Below are 14,063 nucleotides of genomic sequence, written 5' to 3' on the forward strand. Positions count from 1 at the left end.
GAAAGAAAATTAGAACATAACATAACAGTACAAATAGGAGCCGCTTACATAACAAAATAATTGGTGACTAAGGTGAAGATGTTCGACTAGAGCTTTTTACACACAAATTTTGAAATTTTGCTTATTGCGCTCACCGCACGGTGGTGTAAAATACAAGATGGCCGCGCCCTTTGAAAGAAACGAGTGACATGTAAGATCATCTGTGAAGCGAGATGAAATCTAAGCGTACCGCTTCAGCCTGCATATTTAGCGCTGTTTGTTTGATCGCTGTTTAAAGGAAATATACTCTGCATTCTGCCGGGACTGCGTCTTGCTTACTGTGGCAAACCAAAAAAACAACGTCGTCGTGCGGCGATGTCGGCTGAGGAGCTACAAGCGGTGCGTTGCGTTGTTGGGGCATCTGTTATTTGATTACGCTCAGAGCTTAAATTCTTTATATCCCATTATTTCAGGAAGAGACGGAAGTTTTGCTCTCTATATACGACGGTGACGAGAACTTCAAGAGGTTATCCGACACAGTGTTTCAGTACAAAGTGAGTAGACGTGCTGGTTGAACTCAAAAACACTTTCAGCTTTCTCGTTCTCACAGTTACTTACTGTTCTTATTTCCCAACGGTTTACAGATTGGTGACCATGGCACCCACAAGTCGTTCCTCATTGAGATCAGTTGGCCGGAGAAATACCCAAACGTGCTTCCAGTATTTAATATGGACACCTTCTATAACAAACACATGTAAGTATTCTTTTCGTGGAGCCAGTACACGCGGTCATTTACGCAAGAATGGACTGTTTCGTTAAAGACTAATTTTACTCTACAAGTCTATGATTTCGTTGCTCTTCAGCTGGTATGTGATCTGTATTGTGTCTGTTCAGTCTGGTGGAGTTTTAATCTGGCTTCGCGTTCGTGTAAACCTTTACATTCTCTTATTTTGTCGCAGAGTTGGCGAAGTTAAAGAGGCAGTTGTAACAGCGCTCAAAGAGCAGGTAAGAACGTAGCGCTGCCTTTTGCGCTTGGTTTTATGTGTCTGGAAATGGCATGCATTCGGTATTTCCGAGTCTGACGTGGGAGTGATGTACAAAAGTTTTAAATCAAGTGACAGGAACCGTAGCAATGTCCTTCAAACCTTCAGCAATGTCGTGTCTCTGTTCTCCGTTTTTTCTTCAGGCAGAGTTGGAACTGGGAACCCCTATGACATACACGCTTCTTGAGTGGATTAAGGAGCATGCGGATGAACTCACAGAAAAACAGCCAGAGACGTTGCCAACTGCAGAGGTTGAGGAAGAACAGCCAAAGGTAGTTTTTTTTTTCATGTTGCTGGTTACTCATCTTCTCTGCATAGAGTTCCAACAAGACGTGGCAGGCCACTAGGCCTTATGTGTGCCTGAAAATGGAGTTCGAATGCCTTCTCTGGTGTTTGATACTTTTATGTATGGAAGTGTTAGAGTCGGGCTTTTCAGTTCTTCAGATGGCAAATTTTTTGTCCACATTTTATCCACCTTCTATGCTCCACAGTCCCACACAGCAGTCATCGTTGACTGTTAGCCTTGACCGTTTGTTTTGTTCAGTTATGAAGATACTGGCATAATACCTGGCAGGGATGCAGCCAGACCAAAAGTTAATTGTGAAGAAAATCACAGCGATTCAAACCCCTTTGATCATTTTGCAACACTACAAAATGCTGGGCTAGAAAATGACTTGGAAGACTTTGAGGGCATATCAGTGGCCAAAGTAAAGGATGGGAAGGAATTTAGAGAGGCTGCCCCCTCTCCCTCACAGATTTCTACAGGAGACCTGGCCCTCCATCTCTTCCCTTGAGTGTGAAAAACACATTCCTGCTCTCTAAGTGGACTACAGTTTGATCCTAAAGTTTTCACATAGGCAAGGTATTGATTTGACTCAAGACGTGAGCTTAACTGAGGGCGGGCTCAGTGGCAGGTATTCCACTTGCAGCAGGCATGCTTCGTCTGTAGGATGGTTTATTTGAAGCAGGGTGCTATTATTTTTATATATTTTTCTTTGCCACTCAATTTAATGAATTTAGGATAGTGCCCAGCTCGTCTTCTGGAGCTCTAAACTGGTGTTTGTTTTTCTGTGGGTGGTGGTTGCACAAACATACAGGCGGGATTAGCCTTACAGAGGCCTGTTGGCAATAGCTCCACCTGGGTCACTGATTTAAGAGATTGCACTCCTACCACTGACCCATAAGACCTGTGTCCTCTAAAAACTTCAGCAGTGATCTTGGCCCTAATCGTCGCTCGGTTCGGGAGCCGTCGGGGTACACGATGCATGAGGCGTCCATGGGAACGTTCAGTCTCCTCAGGCTTTCCAGGAGTGTCTCACGCACAGCACAAAAACGCGGGCATGCTAACACGAAATGGTTCACGTCATCCATAGCATCACAGTGTACGCATCTAGGTGAGGTGGTGCGGTGAATTTGCAGCTGTGGTGGTTGTTTATGGCTGCATGCACGCACACACTCACATGTGCAGCATCATAATCATCATCATCAGCCTGACTACACTCACTGCAGAGCAAAGGCCTTTCCCATGTCTCTGTCGCCATGTGCAGGCAGCCATAAAGTTCTTGAAATATAGAAACCACCAAAGCTCAACCTCCTGGTAGCCTAAGTGCACAGCCATGTATTGAAGGGCGTGCTCTGCACTTCTGTGTGCAATGTGCATAGTGCACCGCTCATCATTGAACCACGCCATTAAGCAACACGGAAATTAAGCTTGTTTGTGGGTTCTGTGTTCTGCAAAATTCTGCGGGCACCTGTGCATCTGCTGGCCAAATAAGCCCTCAATTAATTTCTTTCTCTAAATAAAAAAATATCCCCTTTTGCTTTTCATGCCTTTTAAATACCATAGGCTGCTTTGATGTGCGTGCGTGCATGCATATATGTCGCAACGCACAGGAAAGGGCTCCACCCATTATTAGTAGGGACTTTGAACCCCGAGCACATCCCAAATGCATAGCTGTGTATAGAGGACCTTTTGATGTAAGTGTAATTGTTATGCTGGCTACAGTTATTCTCAAGCAAGAAAGCTCAAGTGTTTTTGTACCCGTTTTTCAGGAGCTGCAGGTTTCATCCAGAAAAGAGCCGAAGCAACCAAAGCTGAGCAAAAACCAGAAACGCAAGCTCGCTGGTCGTCTACTGCCTACAGGAGAGCTACCAAGGGGTCATGATTGGGTTGATGTTGTCAAGCATCTCACTCAGACTGGATCAGCTGCGTCTTAACCACACGCTTCGTTTAGACTCCATACCAAGCAACAGCTATTGTGAACCTTGTAATACAGTGCACTGTGCCAGAAACCTGACAGTGACAGGCATCTACAAGTCCACCCGAATTTCTAAAATATAGCCTTTTTTCCTCAACACCACACATGCGTTAAGATCGCAGCCTAAAATTCGGTGCTCTGATTGCTTTAAAGTGATGAAGAGCTCACTAAGAGGCTTTGCAGCTCAAAATGCGACATCCCATTTTGATGCAAAAATGTTGCACTTATGCAAGCATGTTAGGATATGTAATATATGTTGTATGTCCTAACATGTTAGCAAGTTTTGTGATGAGGCTAAAGGCACGTTCTGGAATGAGCCCTCTGCTATGTATTGTCTGTGTGTCTTGCAAGGAGTGCTACATTTGGAGCTCTGATAATCACTTAGGTTTTTATATTCTTAAAATCAGCTTCATTTGTATTCATTGAAATGGCCACAGAGTAGTATTGTACCATTTCCATTTATGCAAATATAGCATGTCAGCCTAGAGTAAGAAGCCTAACCAGTCGTTACTAAATTTTAATTCTTAAATATGTGCTCAGACCTAGTAATCTTGACTGTTCAGTTGGAGTGCAGGTTATTTCAGTCCTTGTAGAAGTTATATATATTTTCTTTGGCTAATTGGTGCAATAGTAAAACAAAGAATTTCAATGCAAACAAGGCCAGGATACAACAGAGACATGAAACAACACAGACAGTGTCCACCTATGTCATTTTGTGTGCCTTCTTGCATCTTAGTCTTGTTTACAGTGAAAATTTTTCCACTTGTAAGGATCGTTTGCCTGCACAGCATCTTTGCGTCAGTAACTCTGCTGTCTTAAACAGCGTTTAATCTTGACTAAGACATCAAATTCCTAAAGGTGTGTTGAAACACCTTTTACCTGTGCAGTATGATGGGGGACCTTTTGGAAAGACGTTTTCGAAATCGATTGGCAACAGTGGATTTATGATCAAAAGCTGCCCCTCGGTGTCACTTGGGGTTTTCTATTTTCTCATCATTCATACTAGTTGGAAATCAGTCTTTGCTCCACTGCAAAATCCTTGATGCTCCGCCTGAACTGCTGTGCTCTTTTTTTCCCCCTTTTGCATGAGCGAGTTACTACAAGTTTAGTTGTGCAAGTTGCTCCCTGTGTCAAGTTCACTTTCCTTCCTGCTTTGCCCACATTGGCACCTGCACAATGTGGTGTGTAAGAAACATTAAAGGTGCACTGAAGAGGAATCTGAACGCGTCTTTTTTGCTGCGGGAACTCAATCTGCACGTTCCCAGCGTTCTTAGAAACTTTGATTTATTGCTCTGTGCGGCCGATTTCCCTGATTAAATCGGATTAACGTCCGGCTCTTGCCCCCTTTCTTTTTTTAATTCCCCGCATACGGTGGGAGGAGTCAGCCAACGCATGGAGTGCCTTTCAGGCAGTCGCGTGGCGACTTTGCTTTTGCTTTTTTGTTTCTTTTAGGTTTCCATGAACAATAGGTCTAGTCAGAGACTACATAGCTGCAAATTAGGCCCACGGAAATAAAAATACGCATGGACTCTTTGCTTTCACCTATCGCTATGTATCACTCCGCCGACGGTAGAGTGGCAAGCCGCCTTGGGACTGTGTGAAAGGTTGGTCGACTCCTCCCACCGTTTGTGGGGAATTCAAAAAAAAAAAAAAAGACGGGAGCCCGATGTCAATCCGATTTAAATTAGGGAAATCGGCCCCACAGGGCAATAATTCAAAGCTTCCAAGAATGCTCGGAACGTGGAGATCAAGTTCCAGCAGTAAAAATATGAGTTCACATTCCCCTTCAGTGCACCTTTAAGGATGGTAGAGCCTTTCATTGGCACAGCAAAAAGCTCCAGGTCCCAAGTGCCTGATATTACAGCTGTAGTCATCCCACAGCCATACTTTGCGTGCTTTAGCATTTCCTGTGTTTTGTTATCAGTGGAAGGGTAGTGTCACTTTTCAACACGAAGTTCAGCTTAACACTATGCGCAAAAGTGTAAATGCTAATAAAATGGAATACTATTTAAATGAGACAAATGCATTTAATGAGAGCTTGGTTATGTATCTCAATATTTGGCCAAATTGGGTTCTCCAGAAGTAGCAGATCCTTAGTACAGAACAATGCTTTCTAGATTTACCCAGTCTTGTGCCGCTATTAGAAAGCCTCATTTTACCAGCAACATTGGTTCTCATTGTGCCAATGTGAACTAAATTCTCATTTCTAAAATAATTCCGTGTTGCACATTCATCAGTCCTTTTTAAGGCAAATAGGTAACAGTTTTAGGCTGGGTGTTGTGGCAAAAAAATTTTCAAGTGTGTGAATAGCAAAATTCTCGAATTTTAGCAAGGAGATAACTGTAACAAGACTTTATTTTTGATGAAATGCTGAGAGCACACATTTTCTGGCTTTTGCCACACAGCAAATCTGTGAAAATATACAGGATTAAAGAGATATTTACTTCTCAACTCAACAGCTGTACGTTTCATAATTACATTTACGAAACTTTCTCAGGCGAGAAATGACGTTAGCGTGAAAGCAAAGCTGCACCGGGCTTACAATTATGTTTGTCAAACTTCCTCAGGTATGAAACAAAGTTGGCTTGAAAGCAAAGCGGCACCGGGCTTATAGGTCTTACATAAAACCTTAAATTTACCATACTCACGGCAGCATGGAGTAATGCAGCCGTCACAAAGCACACGAAGTGAGTGGTCAGGCAGTGGGTCAGCGGCGGAAAATGTAACTGCCACAGTAATAGAATACAGTAGTCAACTTTGAAAACTCCACGTTTGCTTATCAGGAACATAGCAGCCACATTTGTAATACCATCCAACTAAGAATTCAGCTCAGGCACTTCAAAAGCTACTGAACAATGTAGGCATCAGTAAGGGTAAGTTGGGAACAATTGGAGAGATCAACATTTAGCACAGGGATGCACTATTAAAGAGTAGAGACTAATATAGACATTCTCAAACAACGTCGGAAGTCGCTGCTGGCACAATATTCAGTGTGGTCTGATGGAATGGTTACCGACACAGTTTTGCACATCTTTAGAACCAGGCCAATTGCGAATTTTTTCGGTAGGCCTGGTACCATACTGCAATGAGCACGGCAGTGGCGGCGACCGTGAGAGCCCCTTTCCAAGTGCCTGAGGCAGCGACCAGCGCACCTGCATAACGCGCGCAGCGCCACAGCATTCCGCGGTTTCGAAAGGACCCGACGGGTCGCACATGTTCATTGCGCTGTCCCCTGGTAAGCGCCAGCTCCGCCAGCAGTTTCGACGGCGGATGGTCTTCGATCAGCTGTCGGGCTCGTACTATGAGCTGTTCGAAGGGCAGGTCGCCTTCGACCAGCCGCGACAAATAGCTGTGTACAGGGGCCAAGTCGCAGTCGAGTGCTAGAATCTCTTCGCGGGCGTGCAGAACTACCGCAGCGGAAAGGTAGATGGGCATCCAGGGGTGGCTGGCCAGGAACAGGTCAAAAAGGCGCACCACAGTGTCGTAGTCGGCGAGCACGTGACCGAACCAAGTGATGACCCAGCTGAGGCAGAACATGATTCCAACCTGCGCCCTCTCCAGGAAATCCCGCAGTTCGGGGCTTTCGTGGCCAATAAGAGGGTAAATATGCTCGAGCATGTCGGCCGTCTGAGCCATGGTCTTGTCCATGAAACGACGAAGGTTGGAGCACGAGAGGCGATCGACTAGAAGGAAGCCCACTTCTTCGCCCAGAACAAGCAGGATGGTGACGCAGATGTCATGGTAGCCCTGGTAGTAGTGCAACTCCGGGTTCTTCATCAGAACACGCATGATCATAAACACAAGGCGGTCCTGAAGCGCGATACGCTGGCCCTCCGCGATACTAGGCGGGAATCTCTTGAGCGAGCGCTTCACGTCGAGCACCACCTGCTGGTAGTAGGCGTGCTGCTCGATCTCGGTGAGCGAGGGACGCGGCGACGTTTCGTACACGTTGACGCCACCGATACGCGGCCAGACGAGCCGCCGGTAGTCATCACAAACCAGGCCTCCCTCTTCCACAGCGGCCATCTTCAGACCCACCGTGCTACCGTCGGCGAGCGCGCGTTCGATCAAACGCCGCTTTCTGGACACCAGCGCCCAGTCGACGCCGTCATCGTTCTCGTGCTTGACCTCGGCATCCTTGTCTTCGGTCACCTCGGCCTCGCTCTGGTAGGCTCGCTCGTGTTCCGGCAGGTCTTCCTCTGGGGCCACCATGGTCTGCTCGGGCGCCTGGTCAAACCCAGTTTCGGATAGGACCTGGATCCGCTTGGGCGATGGCGCACACTCTCCCAGGCGTTCTTCCTGCCGTTCAGCTAGGCAGACACCGCTGCTCATGCCTGTTCGAAGGCACGACACGTCGTTTTTGTGCCCGAAATAGCTGTATTAATAACGCGGTACACTTCCGCGTGCGTTGCTTTCCCGAGACAGGATTACATTTACGCTCCAGGAACGAGGAACCAACCGCGGTTCGACACACGAACTACGCGAATTGATGAACGAAAACAGATGAGCAGAGCGAATAACAATGTTGACGACTGGAAGAAACGACCCAACGGAATTTAGCGAAGCATCTCGATTCTTGAATTGAAAACAAAACATTTACACTCTTGCAACAAAATCCACGGGTTGTTCTAATATTATGTAAAACGAAATTTTTTTTAATAAGATGTTTTTAGGTAAACTTCGTGTTATCACGAAACGGGAACCACGTGTACATACGCCGAACAGCTACCGCGGCAACTGCAATCGACATCGCAAATTAGCGTTCAAAAACAGCACAAAGGAAAGCACGCGAGGCTGCACTAACCCCCAAATTAGTACGCAGCTCGTGAATCACGTCGTTCCGAGATGGCACAAGGAAAGCTGAAGGTGAAAACGTCGGTTCCCAAAAATGCGAAGAGAACGCCGGCACAGTCCAACCTGCGGGGCGTATCAAAATGTAAGACTCGAAGCGCACGTTCTCTACGTGCACATTTGGCGCGACTGCTGTGACACATAATTTTTGTACTGTTGCAGCTCGTGCTGCACCCAAGAAAGCCAAAGCAATCACCGCAAAGCAGCAAGTAAAAGTGGTGAGTTTTGCATTGCAAGCATATGCCCCTTTTTTATTCAGCGGGCATGCTACGCATTCGCGCGCAGTCGAGCAAGCGTTTTCAGCGCCCTCGCCATTTTTGCCACGGCGCGGCGGCAGCGCTGCGGTCGAATAGGTGTTGTCCACTCGCGTCGTCTGCTAGCGTTCATTGCAGCGGGCAGTCCGCTTGTTGTGGTGTGTCATGTGCTGAGAAAAATACATATTTTTGGTAACTAATGTTGATGGAATAGCCACTGTAACTTTCAGTGGCTTCTAGGTACGCGGAGGTGTCACCGGTAGCATGTTTTTCTATTTCCATTCAATGGCCGTTCAAGCGCGTGTTCGGTTAGGTCGACATAAAGATATTTAACATCTCGGAGCTTATTTCGTCAGATAGGGAGCACTTTACTTGAAGTGACAGGTTCTACCACAGAAGCGAAGCAAGCGTTCTAATTCAGTTCATGCTAGTAAGAAGCGAGTGTGAGCACGTGCAAGCCGACCGTGCCGTTTGGCGGTAACTTCGCCATACTACGCTCTGCATCAAGAAAAAAAAAAATGTCCCGTTTGACCACTTGAAATCAAAACAATTGTGCGCAAGTGCTGCTATGATTCGGTTAGCAGGGAAGTGAACTTAGCATTGAAACCGGCCCGGAAAACGCCCAGCTCGAATTGTTTTGATAACATTTGGAGATTATGCCATATTTCCGAAAGGTCCTCCTTTTTGCAGTAAGCGATTTTAAAATCATTAGTGTAAAAATTTAAAATAGCTAAATTAGCAGAACAAGAAACCGAATATAAAAAGTATGAGTTGAAGGCACGCTTTTACGTGACGCATCGACTACTTTACCGGCATTGTTGGCAAAGCTATACTGGCTATACCCACCGCGCGATCATGAAATATCTGGTTTAAGGGAAGACAAGCTTGATATTTTTGTTCTGGACAGGTTTGCTAGTTTTGTGGCGTAGCGAATGCAAGGTACATGGGCCATGGGCCACATTGAAATTGAATAATAAGTGATTCTTTCTGCCACTGTTTGTCTGCTTTTTCTAGCCGTGTTTTGCTGTGTGTCGTCAGCTCACGCGGCGCTCTGTCCCGTCAAAATAGGGGAGGGGGGGGGGGGGGGGTTAATTGGCTGGTTTCAAGTCTGGTTACCTGTCCTGAAAAAAGTGGCCTCTTCGTTCTGGTAGCTTTCTTAAACGAATATAAATGGTCCAGGCCGGTTTCTCCGAAATTTCCCGAGCACTTGTTGCACATGGCTAACAGTTCAGCGGACATTCATGCTTTTTTTACGTGCCCTGGAAGATGAAGGACGGACGGCACACTGAGACATAGGGACTGAACTTTACAGTGAGACTTAAGCAGCAGTACAAACACATGCACACAATGGAAGCAGAAGCTTCACCCTCAGCTACCAAAGCTGATTGTGTTTGTACTGTACGTGAGAGAGTACGTGCTCTATGTACGCGTTCGTTAGTTTCGTTCACAATAAAGGAACTCCGGTAAAACTTAACTGGTTTAATTGGCCGAATGATAAAACAAGAAAACTTTACAGAGAGATTGGAAGCACGGCCTCTGCTTTGGGCGTCTCGCAAAGCACTGTCCCTTCGATGCCGAGCCGAGTCCTCCTTTCTCCCTCTTCTGCCGCCGCTCCCGCCTCTCCGACCTTGGACAGTCAAAGAGTTCCCGGAAAACGGCGATGGGCAACCGCGCTGTCCGACCTCAAATCCAGCCGCCCGGTTCAGGGACGGTCGCGGGGGGACGGCCGCGGGAATTCCTTTCGGGCGCCTGCCGCTTGGTCGGCTCGCGCACACACACTCACACACGCACACACACGCGCGCACACACATGTACAAGGGTCCTTGGCCGGGGAAGTCGCGTGTCGAATGGCGCCGCGTCTTGTCGCCCTTTTCGTCTCCGACAGATTGCTCTCAATAAAGTTGCGATATGCCTGGGTTTTAAAGGACACCGCTTAACCAATATCTCGAAGAATTTTTTTCATGCGTTTGTTAGAAATTTAGTTATATGTAGTCAAATTTTAAATTTCTGCGTTTTCGCGCTCTCTCTTCTCGTCACTTTTTGGACGTTGAAAGGTCGGCGTTTCTCCTCCGGCTCCACCCACTCAGCCCTATACCGCCTGCTGCCGATGCGACCGGGAATTCCCCGGGGGCTAAATGCATGGTGCAGAATACGATAGGCCTAATTTCCAGCAAACACACGAGGCATTAGGCAGGTCGACTTCGCAACGACGGTTCGTCCGAGCCTTTTGCCTTAGCAAAATCACCTACACGCTGCCCCTTCACTTCCTGGCCACGGAACGGGACCGTAGATCGCATGATATGCAGTGCATACAAAACTGCTCTGAACATACCCTTTACTACATCCACAGCCAAATTTCTCAAACTGTGTGTCCACAATGAGTTAGACGAGCTAACTGAAGCGCACTTAATCGGCCAATACTACAGACTCTCCCAGACGCCTACGGGCCAAGGTCTGCTGAACAACATCCGCTGAGGGTGTTGTGCTGAGGCGCTTCAAAATTAACCTAGGGAATCGCACTTCCCCAGATTCGCAGTACCGTCCAAATTCTCAGAGTGGCAGATGAAAGGGGATAGTCCCTCCCTGCATTGTTACACTAGCAAGATTTCTCAGAATCGGCCGACGCCATTGGCTGCAAGGCGGTCCGTTGACGGGAAAAGGCCGCCCTTTTCTTGAGTTGTATCCGGCTTATATCTATTAAACGGACACCGAGGACAACTGCGTGCAAATTTCGTTCTTTCTCAAGATCGATTCTGTAACCCTTTCTGGCTGCGTTGATGTTTGCCCGGCAGGAAAAAGACTCTTTTATTGCTGAAAAATATTGTTCTTGTCCCGCCACTCGATATAAGTTTATGACGTCAAGACTGAAAAAAAAAAAAAAACAGACTCCATGATCCCAGTTTGGGAGTGAATGGCGGTGTACCGTAGCCTCAGGGATCTGCGACAGAAAAAAAAAAATTTGTTGCCGCACCACTGTCCTGAGTTGAAAACCGGCTGGTACGGGGCAACGCCTCTATTTATTTTTTACTTTTTCCAGCTTATAAAGGTTGCCTCTTCAGCGAAATTGCCGTCATTTTAGCTATAGAACGCGGTAGTCTGTCGATACAGCCCAACTTCGGTTTGTCCTCACCGTCCATTTAGATCTTTGTGGGTGAAAAGCAGCTCGGCGAGTGTGACGGCTCGAAGTGTCGCTTGCTTCGCGCGCTGCCCAATTCAGCTAATCAAGTTCTAGGGTATTTGCGCCGTAACCTGTCATTAGCTCCCCCTCCCATTAAGCTTCTTGCTTACATAACTTTCATACGTCCTAAACTTGATTACGCATGTGCTGCATATGATCCCCACTATACTAACCTAATCACCACGGTCGAAGCAGTCCAAAACCGCGCCGCCAGATTCATTTGCTCAGACTACTCTCATTATACTAGCGTTACAGCACTAAAATCTCAGCTTAATCTCCCAACACTGGCCTGTCGGCGTAAAACCGCCCGTCTTTCGCTGTATCATAAATTTTATCACACTTCCGATCATGAAACTTCCCCCATTGAAACGCGCTCTTCGCTTTTCTCGTCATAGTCACCCTAACGCCGTCTACCCTGAACGGGCCCGCACTGAAACATATAAAATGTCATTTTTTCTTCGAACAGCCAATGACTGGAATGACCTTCCATCCGAAGTGGCGACCAGCATCAATCGTGTTCTATTCAAAACCGCCATTGAAGACCATCTGTGTTCATATTAACTCTTTTGTTTGCCCACCCCTTATGTAATGTCCCCTGTGGACCCTTGAGGAAACAATAAATAAATAAATAAATAAATCGGCTTGCTAGAATTCCGCGTGGGTGGGAAATTGAGAAGCACCAGCTGTCATAATCATTCGCGCTGTTCCTGAACGATGAGGCCTCCACGCCTCAGAGCATAAAGGCTGGAAACGGCACTATGTGCCGATTAACGCTATAAAGCGGTTTCGTTTTCGCTTGTTTCCTCTTATTCGCCAAAAGCTGGCAGGTTTACAGGCCATCAAAATGACCTAGCAACGACCGCGCTACGGGGTGTAAACAGTGGAGGTAATACAATGTAAAAAAGAAGCCTACAGAAATGCTCACTACAGTAATACAACGTGTACGTTAAAGTGTTTAATCGTTTTGCAGTGCATCGTAGCTGATACAGGGTGTAGCAAAGTTTTATTGTTCTTGGAAATGGTCGATGAGTAGCTGACTGAAGTTGGAAGGATCAGTCTCAACGGCAATGCTTTCGGGCAAGTTATTCCAGAATTCGATCGCGCAAGGAAGAAACGATTTGTTGAATGCATTGGTGGAGCCATGCAAGTGCTTTATGCTAAATTAATTATATAAGCGGGGAGATGATCGTAGCGGAGTGCGCAGAAGGTTTTCCCGAAGTGCTGGAAAGTTAAAGTACAGTGCAGTCAGCTTTTGTCTCCTGCATTTCATTCAATCGATGGTGGCGTTTGTAGCACACCGCTGCCTTCTCCTGGTTAACCTCCCCTTGTTTTCTTCACCGCTCTCTCTCTCTCTCTTTCTGTGGTCATAATTTCTTGCATTTGTTGTGGCACTATGAGAGACGCCGTAGTGAAGGGCTCCGGAAATTTCGACCACCTGGGGTTAAAGAACCCCAAGTGGTCGAAATTTCCGGAGCCCTTCACTACGGCGTCTCTCACAGCCTTGGTTGCTTTGGGACGTTAAACCCCATAAACCAACCAACCAACCATGCATCGCTTGTGTGCCTCATTGGTGCGTGTGCCCACTGCAGGCCCTTGAGAAGACCATCCGGAAGAACATCGAGCAGGAGCTCCGGTCGAGGGCCACCAGCGAAGGGAAGCCGTTCGCGACGACCACGGGCGCCACGCCTTCGGCCGCCGGAGGGAGCAAGAAGAAGCGCGGCAAGAAGGGCAAGAAATAAAAGCTTCGCCCCGATGGCGCACGCACGCTGTGTGGCTGGTTGGCACTTCATTCGCGCCCCACCGCCGTGGCTCGGTGGTTAGGGCGCTCGGCTACTGAGCCGGAGTTTTCGGGTTCGAACCCTGCTGCGGCGGCCGCGTTTCGATGGAGGCGAAACTCAAAAGGCGCCCGTACTGTGCGATGTCAGTGCACGTTAAGGATCCCCAGGTGGTCGAAATTATTCCGGGGACCTCCACTACGGCGCCTCTTTCTCTCTCTCTTCTTTCACTCCCACCTTTCTCCCTTCCCTTGCGGCCCGGTACGGGTGCCAACCGAGACGAGATGCTAGACATTTACTGCGCCATTTCCTTTCCTCAAAAACCAATTGTCAAAAACCAATTGGTCAGTCTCGACTTGACATTCATAGAGTCATGGGAATCCTCATACCTCTCCAGCCGCAGTGGTGCAAATGGCAGGTGCTGCCACCTATGGGGCTTGTGCGATCCAAGTTGCTCTTCCCGAGCGATCATTAACTGCCGCCTGCCACTGCAGTCGGTTCGCTCACTGCCCGACATGCAAAGTTTGGTTTGTTGGTTTGTTGGGGTTTTACGTCCCAAAGCGACTCAGGCTATGAGGGATGCCGTAGTGAAGGGCTCCGAAAACTTCCACCACCTGGGGATCTTTAACGTGCACTGACATCGCACAGTACACGGGCCCTGAAGAATTTCGCCTCCATCGAAATTCGACCGCCGCGGCCGGGACCGAACCCGCGTCTTACGGATG

General features: G+C 47.5%; 3 protein-coding genes across 3 annotated transcripts; 2 read left to right on the top strand and 1 right to left on the bottom strand.

The window, feature by feature from the left end:
* Positions 1-159: 159 nt before the first annotated feature.
* LOC149364012 (RWD domain-containing protein 4) lies at positions 160-5,736 on the top strand. The gene is made up of 6 exons (XM_089574009.1): positions 160-378; positions 453-533; positions 624-733; positions 939-984; positions 1,166-1,294; positions 3,075-5,736. Exons 1-6 carry the CDS (start codon positions 355-357, stop codon positions 3,237-3,239), a joined length of 555 nt encoding a protein of 184 aa, XP_089430135.1. The 5' UTR covers positions 160-354; the 3' UTR covers positions 3,240-5,736.
* LOC149364013 (TBC1 domain family member 20) lies at positions 5,618-7,790 on the bottom strand. Its single transcript, XM_089574008.1, has one exon. The coding sequence runs from the start codon at positions 7,610-7,612 to the stop codon at positions 6,314-6,316; it is 1,299 nt and encodes a 432-aa protein (XP_089430134.1). The 5' UTR covers positions 7,613-7,790; the 3' UTR covers positions 5,618-6,313.
* Positions 7,791-8,003: 213 nt separating this feature from the next.
* Positions 8,004-13,332, top strand: LOC149364014 (uncharacterized). Its single transcript, XM_089574010.1, has 3 exons — positions 8,004-8,216; positions 8,294-8,349; positions 13,153-13,332. Exons 1-3 carry the CDS (start codon positions 8,126-8,128, stop codon positions 13,300-13,302), a joined length of 297 nt encoding a protein of 98 aa, XP_089430136.1. The 5' UTR covers positions 8,004-8,125; the 3' UTR covers positions 13,303-13,332.
* The last annotated feature ends 731 nt before the right edge of the window (positions 13,333-14,063 follow it).

Source organism: Amblyomma mixtum, chromosome 2 (genome assembly GCF_055824585.1).
Source record: "Amblyomma mixtum isolate Tamu chromosome 2, ASM5582458v1, whole genome shotgun sequence".
In the NCBI taxonomy this organism is placed as follows: domain Eukaryota; kingdom Metazoa; phylum Arthropoda; class Arachnida; order Ixodida; family Ixodidae; genus Amblyomma; species Amblyomma mixtum.